This window comes from Sorex araneus, chromosome 5 (assembly GCF_027595985.1).
Source record: "Sorex araneus isolate mSorAra2 chromosome 5, mSorAra2.pri, whole genome shotgun sequence".
NCBI lineage: Eukaryota > Metazoa > Chordata > Mammalia > Eulipotyphla > Soricidae > Sorex > Sorex araneus.
The window spans coordinates 139579265-139590174 of record NC_073306.1 but is presented as its reverse complement, the minus strand read 5'-3'; the positions used below and the strand labels follow the sequence as shown (position 1 = coordinate 139590174).

At 59.3% G+C, this 10910-nt stretch overlaps 1 protein-coding gene across 2 annotated transcripts; it reads right to left on the bottom strand.

Annotated features, from left to right (window-relative positions):
* On the bottom strand, positions 1–8901 carry MTG2 (mitochondrial ribosome associated GTPase 2). 2 transcript variants are annotated; one of them, XM_004620229.2, is made up of 7 exons: positions 8860–8901; positions 6749–7104; positions 3568–3715; positions 2336–2451; positions 1807–2025; positions 1584–1722; positions 1–835 (listed from the first exon to the last, which is right to left on the bottom strand). In XM_004620229.2, exons 2-7 carry the CDS (start codon positions 6917–6919, stop codon positions 456–458), a joined length of 1173 nt encoding a protein of 390 aa, XP_004620286.2. In that variant the 5' UTR covers positions 6920–7104; positions 8860–8901; the 3' UTR covers positions 1–455. The 2 variants fall into 2 exon arrangements, with proteins under 2 accessions (XP_004620286.2, XP_054993384.1); XM_055137409.1 differs by lacking the exon at positions 8860–8901 and adding an exon at positions 8824–8844.
* Between the last annotated feature and the right edge of the window lie 2009 nt (positions 8902–10910).

The window sequence follows — 10910 nt, the reverse complement described above, 5'->3', positions numbered from 1 at the left end:
GCAAGATTCCTGCTCTGGCTCCAGATCAAAACCGTGCGCTGTGGCACCACCCCCCCGCCCCCCGGGCCCAGGGGAACCTGCGGGACCTTCGTCCCCGCCCCTGCCACCCAGGAGGACGGGACTGCACACGCACATGTAGAGGCTGGGGCTCCGCTCGGGGAGAAGGAACGTTCCAGAGCACTCGGGGCAGGAAGGCGGCAGGCTCTGGCAGAGGGGCCCGCGCAGGTTCCCCGTGAGTGTCCGGAGATGGATGCTGCCCAGTCCAGCCCCAGGGCAGCGTGGCACGGCCCGTCTCCTCACAGCGCCCGGCACCTGCTGTGCAAGTTAATCAGGGCCCGGGCCGGACGCCCGGAGCAGCCCTGCGCCCGCCTCGGATATTGGGTGCACTGGGCTGTGACGCGTCTGGGCTGCGCCGGCGGGTGGATGGCCCCGAGCTGCTGCCGTCCCGAAGGCCGCTACCAGCGCAGGCCCGGTGGGGCGGCCACGTGCCGGCTGTAGAGCTGCTGCAGCCGCTGGAGCAGCTCCTCCAGGTTCTCGCCGGTGCTCGCAGACAGGCCGATGGCCGCATGCCCCAGGCGGGCCTGCAGCACTGGCAGCCGCGCCCGGGCCTGCGGCAGGTCGATCTTGTTGGCGATGACGGCGTGGGGTCTCTGTGACAGGCCCTGGGCGTACTGCTCCAGCTCGGCCCGGAGGTCGGCCAGCTGTGCCCACGGCTCCGGCACAGAGAGGTCCAGGACGAAGAGCAGCATCGCACAGCGCTCGATGTGGCGCAGGAAGGCGCAGCCCAGCCCGCGGTTCCGGTGGGCCCCGCGCACCAGCCCGGGGATGTCGGCCACTGCAGGGGACACGGGGGCCGTGTGGGAGGCTCGTTCACGGAGCAGCCACTCGGGCCGGGGGCAGGACCTGCTGGGGGGCCATCTGGGGGGTGCAGAGCAGTGGGAGGGCCCTCGGCAGCTATGGCAGCTTGACCAGGACAGAGGCTGCCATGGGCCTGCGGACACACGCACCGCGGCACCAGCAGCCTGACTGCGTCTAATGGGCACATTATCTTCTGGAGAGAGTTTCCTTCTCTCGAAACGGCAAGGGAAGCCGTGTAATCGCACAATGTCTGCATGGCGGGGGCCGCTCAGCTCCCCACACACGGGAGGAAGAGCCGTGAGGATCATTTCCTCAGGCCTGAGATTTAAACTAATTCCTGGGTGGAGCCGAGGCTGGGGTGTGTGTGTGGGGGCACAGGACTAGCCAGCTGGGGGCTGGAGGCAGCATGGCGGGTAGAGCAGCCCCAGGCTCAATCCCAGGTACCCCCTAAGGCCCCCAAGGAGCCCTGAGCACCACTGAGTGTGGCCTAAACACACACACGGAGAGGGTGTGGGAGAGAGAGAGAGGGAGAGGGAGGGACAGAGAGAGGGAGAGAGGGAGAGGGATGAGAGGAGAGAAGGAGGGAGAGAGAGAGTGAGGGAGAGGGGAGAGAGGAGAGAGGGAGGGAGAGAGAGGGAGAGAGGGAGGGAGAGGGGAGAGAGGGAGAGCGAGCCGGATGCTGGCCAGAGTGCAGAGCAACCAGGCGGTGCCACGGGGAATCCTACCTGCGACCTGCTGGTGGTCCTCGAAGTGGACAATCCCCACATGGGGCTTGAGCGTGGTGAACGGGTAGGCGGCCACGGCTGGCCGGGCGTTGGAGATGGCCCTGAGGAGCGAGGACTTGCCGGCGTTGGGGAAGCCCACCTGTGGGGGTGAGCGTGAGGCAGCGGCCAGGGACTGTGTCTGCAGGCACTGAGTGACCACCCTGCCCCGTGGGAGGCCACCTACCAGCCCGGCATGCGCCACCATCTTCAGCTCCAGGAAGAGGACTCGCTCCTGGCCGGGCTGCCCGGGGGTGCACGTGACGGGCGCGCGGTTGTCGTTGGCCAGGAAGAAGCGGTTGCCCTTCCCTCCGGCACCGCCCAGAGCAGCGACGTACTCGTCACCCGCGGCCGCCAGGTCAGCGACCACTTCCTCACGCTCCTTCACTAGGGTGCCCACAGGAACCTGGGGGTCAAAGGTGCTGGGGTCAGCGGGAGGGGAACGGAGCCACAGACCTTGCCGCCCTCCCATCTGCCCCGCCAGGGCGGGGTCCCCAGCACGAGCACAGCGGGGGTGGGGCGTCTGCCTCACATGGCGATCCCGGCACCCAGCAGCCCCCAAGCCCCCCAGGAGTGACCGCTGAGCATCGCCGGGTGTGGCTCCAAGACAAACAGCAAAACCCAAACAGATGTCCAGGAGGCCGGGCGGCAGCAGCCACGGCCAGCCCGCCCCCAACAATGCTTCCTGGGGTTCGGACCCCCGCGGCCCCGCCTACCCTGACATAGAGGACGGATCCGCCTCGGCCGAAGCAGTTCTTCCTGCCGCCATGCTCCCCGTCGACACCCTGGTACCGGGACAGCACGGACGCCAGCGACTTGACCTGCCGGTCCGCTGAGGCAGAGTGAGGCGGTGAGCCTTGGCCTGGCCCGCCGGGCAGCGGAGGTCACGCACAGCCCAGGGACAGCTCGGAACGGGGCACCTGCAGGAGCGTAGGGCCACCCCCACCCCACAGACACGTGTGACTGTCTTCGGGCACCATGGGACGGGAAGACGCTTGCTCCCGCTCCCGCTGGAACCGCCGCCCGGCAGCAGCGTGGCCACACTAGCCCCCACGGCTCCGGGCTCTGAAAGTAGCTCTGCAAGAGAAATTCTTCTTTGTTTTTGGGCCATGCCATTCAGTGCTCAGGGGTCATTCCCAGCAGTGTCCGCCGGATTCTGAGGGTCAGACACTGCAGGCGCCTTAGCCACTGTCTGGCCCCGCCAAACGGGAATCCCGTACACAGCACCACGAAAGCTGTGTCACGGCGCCATGACCATTCGCCACGCTGACCAGTAACATGTGGTAGGCTTGCTTGGCTCCAAAGTGCTAAGAGGCTTGGTCCTCGGACCCAGCCACTGTGCTAGCCGTCCCCGCAATCAGCTGCCAGGCTTCTGTTATCGCAAAACAAAACTGGCAAAGTTGGGTTTTGGTACATCATTGAAAGGTGAAAGTTTAGGGGCTGGAGCAACAGCACAGCGGGGAGGGCGTTTGCCTTGCATGTGGCTGACCCGGGTTCGATTCCCAGCATCCCATATGGTCCCCTGAGCACTGCCAGGGGTGATTCCTGAGTTCAGAGCCAGGAGTAACCCCTGTGCATCGCCAGGTGTGACCCAAAAAGAAAAAAAAAAAAGGTGAAAGTTTACTTTGTTAAAAAAAGTTAGCAGTTTTGTTTTTCTGGGGGGCTGGGGCACACGTGGGGTCACGCCTGGCCCTGCACTCGGTATTCAGTGGACCACATGGGACGCCGGGACCAAACAAACCTGGGACACGCCAGGCAAGCGTCTCCCCGCTGGGCCGTCTCCTCAGCCCCAAGTCCATCAGGTTTTAGTTTTAATTCAGATTCTCCTTGGGGCCTTCACGGGCCAAGCCCAGACCATGAGCGCACGAGAGCGGGGCCCAGCTTGAGGCTCCTGCCCCGGACACGCCCTGCACACGCCCCGCACACGCAGGTCTCCCTGGGCACCTGCCTCGAAGGATGACGTGGCCACCACTGCCTCCGTCGCCGCCATCTGGGCCGCCAAACTCTTTCCGGGGCTCGCTGTGGAAGCAGCTCACTCCATTGCCTCCGTGTCCCCCTCGGACGAGCACTCGGCGACAGTCCACAAAATGCTTTTTCTGCAGAGACAGACGCGATCGGTGGTCGCTGCCCTCCGGGACCAGGAGCTAGCAAACATGCCGTCTGCCTTAGAACTAGCCCGCACCACGCTGCAGCTCTCACCTGGGCCGGGGCGCCGGGCAGGGGGTAGAGCACACAGGCACGGCCGGAGCACCAAGCCGTGCTTGGGTGGTTCCACAGATCTGGGGTGCTGGGCCACACCCACCTCCCACAGCTGCCACATAAAGTCACAGCCCGTTTAAGCATGGGTGTCTGGAGCTTGCATGAAACACCTCCAAATTCCACAATCCTGACAGCCCGGCAGGATGGGAGAGTAACTCGGACGCCAAGTGAGCACAGCAGCTCAGTGGCAGCCACAGCTGAGCAAGCCCACGGGTAAGGGTTTAGTGACCCCATGGTCAGATGCAACAATTTTCACAAATCATCTTTTTTTTTGGCAGGAGGGCCACACACGTAATGCCCAAGGGCTACTCCTGGGTGGGCACTCAGAACCTACTCCGAGTGGGGCTCAGGGGAACGGCAGGACTCTGGAACTGGACCCTGGTGGGCTGTGTGTAAGGCAAACGCCCTCCCCGCCGTACTATTGCTCTGGGCCTCACAAATGGCCTTCTACTGGAACATTTTTTTACAATTACATTAGCCATTTAGTTGTAACAAGCAATATAAGACAGATTATCCGTCTTTGTTAAGGGGCAGGCTTAGGGGATGTTCGGGAAAATGGGGACATTGGAGAATGGGGACACTGAAACACTGAATGCCTGTAACAAACCATCGTGAACAACTTGCAAGCCACGGTGCTTAAATAAAGGGCAGAGAGACACCTCAGTTCTGAAAGTAAAATCTTTCCACTAAGGGAAAAAGCAATTTGGGGGCTAGAGAAACGGTGCAGGGTTTGAGGTGTGCTGGCACGTGGCCGCCCCAACTGTACTCCTGCACACACAGGGTCCCCAGCCCAGCAGGGGCCTGAGCACGGTCGGGGGTGGGGTGAGGAACCGCTGGTTTTTAGAGCGCTCCAAAGCACTGTGGTCATGCCATCTGCAGAAGGCTCGGGCTAAACCCCAGCTCCACACGGGCCCCCACGTCAGAACAGGGAACAGCCGCTCAGCACCACAAAGTGTGGTCCCCAAACAAAATCCAACGAGAAAAATACCTATTTTTAAAAAGACGTCTTGGGGCTGGAGTGATAGCACAGCGGGTAGGGCATTTGTCTTGCACGCGACCGACCCGGGTTCGAGTACCAGCATCCCATTCAGTCCCCTGAGCACTGCCAGGAGTAATTCCTGAGTGCAGAGCCAGGAGTAACCCCTGTGCATCACTGGGTGTGACTCAAAAAGAAAAAAAAAGACGTCTTAAGGCAAATTGGGTTGGAGCGATAGCACAGTGGTAGGGCTTTTGTCTTCCACGAGGCCCACCCGGGTTCGGGTCCTCCACCCCTCTCGAAAAGCCCGGCAAGCTACCCGTGGTGTATTTGATATGCCAAAAACAGTAACAACAAGTCTCACAATGGAGACGTTACTGGTGCCCGCTTGAGCAAATCCATGAGCAATGGGATGACAGTGGCAAATTTAAGAAACTGCTCCCACAAGTGACCACTTCCTGTGGGCATGTGTAAATCAACAGGCAGGTGTAGAACCCAGCAGGAAGGATACTCGGGAAAGAGCCCCCTGCCAGCTGCCTCCAGGTCTGCCCAAGCAGAAACAAGCCCGCAGTGGGGCAGCTTGAACAGGGCCAGCAGGCTCCGGGGAAGGGCCGGCCTCACCCTGGGCCTCCATAGTCCAGGGCAGGGCAGCCTCACAGAGAGTCCTGGCCCATGGAGCCCACCCAAATACAGTCCTCGGTGGGGGCCGGGTCTGTTCTCCCATCAACACACACACCCCATTTTAATTTTTGTGCTTTCTTAGAAAATTACGTTTTGGCACCACCCTGTGGCAATGCCGTGAACTACCCCTGAGAAACGCACTCCGCAGTGGCCGGCAGCCCAGAGCCCAGGGCTGGGCAGCTCGCAGGCAATAGCCTGCCCAAAGACGGTGTGGAGAGGAAGCTGGACCCCGTTTCCTTCTGGCTGGGGAGGGACAAACCACACCTGAGCTTGAGAAACTGGCTGTACAGACGACGGCCCACGGGATTCTCCGGAAGCCTGACCTGGGCTAACCCCGGCCTGGCTGCTCTTTTAGGAGAAAAGAGAGGAAAAAAAAAGAAAATAGACTCTTCTTTTCTTTTTGCGTTTCAGGTCACACCTGGCGATGCTCGGGGGTTATTCTTGGAATCACTCCTGGAATCACTCAGGGGACCATACTGGATGCCAGGGATTGAACCTGGGTTGGCCACATGCAAAGCAAAGGCCCTCCCCACTGTATTATCATTCTGGCCCCTAGACCCCTAGTTTCTTGAATTTAATTAAGGAATACATTTTTTAATTTTGATGTTAGGGCGACATTGGCAGTGCTCAGGGGTTATTCCTGGCAGGGTCTGGGGCTGAGACAAAGCACATCACACACACACACACACACACACACACACACACACACACACACACACACACACACACACACACACACACACACACACACACACACACTCTCTCACTCTCTCCCCCTCCAAGGCAAAAAGTGCAAGTTTCTCCTGCATTTTTTCTTTTTTTTTTCTTTTTGGGTCACACCCCGCAATGCTCAGGGGTGACTCCTGGCTCTACACTCAGAAATCACTCCTGGTGGTGCTTGGGGGACCACATGGGATGCTGGGGCTTGAACTTGGATCGGCCGCGTGCAAGGCAAATGCCCTCCCCATTGTGCTATTGCTCTGGCCCCATTCCTGCATTTTTTCTTTTTCGAACCCTACCTGTCTGTGCTCAAGGGTCACTCCTGGCAGTGCTTGGGGGTCTAATGGGATGCTGGGGATGGAAACGGGGTGGGGGGCTCCCACAGGCAATGCAGCACCCTTGCGCGGTGCCTTTTCCCAGCCCGTCCCCACAGCACCCTGCAGCCCAGCAGCCGTGCCGCACCATGTCCCAGGATCTGAGAACGGGGGCTCACCTGCTTCTTCTCCGAGAGCACCTTCTTCCTGGGGGCATCCTGGCGCTGGTCGCAGCAGGGCCGGCTGGCAGAGAGCAGGCGGGCGGCGGCGGGGGGCCTGAGCGCCTGGACAAGCAGAGCGCAGCGCCCCAGGGGCCGGGGGCTCGCTGAGAACAGCCGTGCAGGAACCATGGCCCTGACCAAGTCAGAATGGCCAAGTCGGACGCTGGCTTGTGCCAGAGCTTCCCGCAGGAACTAAGGGCGCGTGTGTGCGGAGCCCTGCCGCTCTCGCCCGCATCTCCCGAGGCCGTGTGCTCTCCCGGCCAATGTTGGCACCTGTGTCGGGCCCGAGCTCTCTCTCCCCCTCCTTCCTCTTCCTAAAACATCCAAATAAAATGTTTTACTTAGAAAAGAAACTACAGGATGTGCCTGGCACCCGGCAGAAGTGAGACCATGTTTTTTTTTTTTTTTTTTTTTTCCTTTTTGGGTCATACCCGGCAATGCTCAGAGCTTACTCCTGGCTCTGCACTCAGAAATTACTCCTGGCAGTGCTTGGGGGACTATACGGGATGCTGGGGATAGAACCCTGGTCAGACGCGTGCAAACGCCCTACCCGCTATGCCATCACTCCAGTCCCAAAGTTAGACATTTTCAGACCAAATGAATGAGACCTCCCTCAGTCCGCCTGACATGGACTCTGAGTGGCCACGGCCCGGCTGTCCCATCAGTCCTGGGCTGCTTGGGAGCCGGCTCCAGCTCCCACACTGCACTGAGGCAAGCTGGGGAGGGGGTCAGGGGACCACTGGGCTTGACACCTGGAGCACCGCAGGGTCTGGCCTAGAACCATGAAGCTGCCCACGAAAAGGCAAGTTCTTTGTCTTGTTTGCATTTTGGGTCACTGTTTTGGCATACTGAATATGCCACGGGTAGCTTGCCAGGCTCTGCTGTGCGGGCGGGGCACTCTCGGTAGCTTGCCGGGCTCTCCAAGAGGCATGTAGGTATCTTTTATGTATATAAAGCAAACGCCCTCCCCACCGTACTATTACTCCAGCTCCGAAAGGGCGAGTTCTTAAACACACAAACACCTGCGCTGGAGAGAGGACAGCGGGGGAGGGGGGCGCCTGCCTGGCACGCAGTCGAACTGGCTTCAGTCCCCAACGCTGCAAACGGTTTGATCTGAGCATGACCAGGAGTGATCCCTGGGCACTGAGCCAGGAGTTAGCCCTGAGCAGGGCCGTGGGACCCAAGAGCAAAGAGCCACACCAGGAGGGCCCAGACGGCGGAGTAGAGCCAAGCACATGTGGAGCCCTGCTGGGTTGAGGCCCCACTAACGCAACCGTTTACCCCCAGGCCCGTGGGCAGCTCCTGCAGTTCTGAGGGGCGAGACTGGAACCCTCTGAGAGACAAGCAAGTGGGCGCTGTGGCTGCAGACACCGGGCGGCGGGCGGGCTCTCCCGGCACCGGGGCCGTGCAGACTGGGAGCCCACCGGAGGGAGGGGTGGGGCGGTGGGGGGGTGGCTGCTGCCGGGACGGTCTCTCCCTGCAGCGCTGGGATGCATGGCGAGTGCTGGGGAAAGTATCGCTGACTTCTGAGCCCTGGCGCTTTGCCCCCCTACGGGGTGGGGCCACGTGCCGCGATGCTCTGGGGTCACCGCGGAGGTGCTCGGACCGCCCCGGGCGTCGGGGGTGGAGGCGGCGTGCGAGGCCAGCAGCCCGCCGTGCCGTCGCTCTGCTTCGGGGTCGCCCCTGCCCCCTCCACCGGCTCCGGGGCACCCAGCCCTCGGGCGCGAGAGGGCAGTGCTTCCCGCCCAGACAGTCGCGAGAACGGCGAGAGGCGGCTTCGAGAACCATCTGCAGGCCGGGGAACCCCGCGCGGCTCATCGGGCGCCCGCGGCCCGGCCCGGAACTCGGGGCGCCCTGCGCCCCGGCCGGCCGGGCCCCTTGAGGAGACGGACACGCTCGGCGCCGGGCTTGGGCGCGCCGCGGCGGGGCGAGGCCAGGGCCGCACCCCCCACCCACCCGGCCGTGTCGCCGGCCACGAGCCGCGCCGCCCCCCCTCCGCGCGCCTCGCGGACGCAGCTCGCGCGACCGCTGACCTCGCAGGCCGGAGGGACGCGGCCCGCCCACCTCACCTGCGCGGGACACGGCAGCGGACGGGGCGGAAGTGACGTCAGAGACACGCGCCGGGCCCGCGCTTCCGGCGCCGTCTCGCGAGCGCGGGCGGGGCGGGGGTCGGGCGCGGGTCAGGAGCGCGGCAGGGGGCGGGCGCGGGGCCCCGCGGGTCCGGCCCGGGCGGGAGGAAGCCAGGCCAGGCGGGTTTGAGGAACCAGTTTATTGGCAGATACACCCGCCGCGCAGGCCCGCGCTGCGCACAGACGCCACGTTAAATAAACGTTCTGTTATTCATCATTAAATATATTAACACCGGGGAGCATGTATAAATTAAGAAATAAATGTATAAACTATCTCACAAAGTGCTTTTTAAAATATATACACAACATTCAAGAAATTCTTAATGTAAGACATTTCAGATTGAAGTTTTGGGATAAGTTTTTTAAGTGTCCTTTTCTTTCAAAAAGTATTATTACAGCACTTACACACACACACATAAAAGGCATATTCCCAGATTGGCAAGGAATAAAAATAAACTATTTTCACAGTTACCTAAAATGTTTAACATTTTCAGTGGGAAAACACAGTCCCCGTTGCATTTGCACGTAAGTTCTAAGAAAGTGGTCAGAAGGGGTCCTGGGGGTCAGCTGAGGAGAAGGCACAGAAGTACCTAAACCCTCACACAATCGAGCACTGGACAGTGAGCACTGACTGGACACGGGCGTGCCTGTAAGCCCTTAGCAGCGTTCCACGTTCTGGAAACCCATTGGCCCACAAAGACATCCCTGTGCCCCCTCGGGTCCAGCGGCTCCCGGAAGAGGGAGAAGCCTGCCACTGGGACTCCGCCCTGTACCGGAAGGTGGGGACAGTCACTGCCTCCACAGTCCCCAGCGTGGACCATCAGGATTTGTTCAAGCAAAAATCCCAAAACACACGAAAATGCCTTGTAAACCTTGAAGAACTTAAAAAATAAAACATAAAACGTACCCATTAAAAAGCATCGAAGTCAACCCATTTTGTCCAAAATTGGCTGTTTAGTTTTGTATTTTCTTGGTTGTCCTTGGATATATCTCAGCACTTAAAAGGATCTGTAGTAAATATGGATATTATTATCCATATAAAAGCAAGTAAAATGCCCATATTTATTACTTTTGGAAAATATAGGGTCTGACTTTTAACCATAATTTTTTAAGTGAGCTGTCTTAAATTTTTTGTATGGAATTTAAGTATGATTTAATGTCCCAGGAATGTAAAACTCAAATTAATCTATCTGAAACTTTTGTTAAGAGGAACAGAGTAATGTCACCAGGATTCTTCCTTGAAAGAAAGAATTGTATATGTCCCTTGAAGAAAAGGAATGCTTGCTTGGAGGGCTGAACATGTCGTTCCTGGAAGAAATAATACACAACACACAAGCTGCCCGGTGACAGGGAAGTGGCGCCAATACTTTAAATTATGAATTTAAAACTGAGATATTCAATATTCAACCCCAAGATGACCATCAGATAAACAAGGGCCAAAGTCAAAGCAGTTCCAGAGAGTGACTCTGCCCGTGTGCGGCTGACCCTTGCTTCACGATTCACAGTTCCTGAAATCAAGTCAGCCAGACTTCCTTTTTTTTTTTTTAAAAAAAAATATGCAAAACAGAGCTTTCTGGGGAAAAGAGGGTGAGAGGCAGCTACCGAGCAAAGCTGTGCAGGCAGGTGCTCAATGCCGCTCTGAATAATGGACACTGACCCGGTCACTCTGGACAGAAACTGACCCCGCTGGCTCCTCAGAGTGCCACGTAGGGGCTGCCACCGGCCGGACGCGGCGTCGCAGGAGGTAAGTTGACAACCCATATACAACTGCCGAGGAGAGTCAGACCCAAGGTCGGCTTCGTGAACACACAGACTATGGCATTTGCAGAAATGTCCCATCTCTGGGCACAGAATACTTGGATGACAAAGGACCCCTAGAGCTAGCTAGAAACACCGAGAAGGGCGGGCAGGAATGGGCGACCTCTCCGTCGCACGGACACAGAACACTATACACAGCACCAAGTCCGCCTCACCAAGTGCCACCTCGTGCC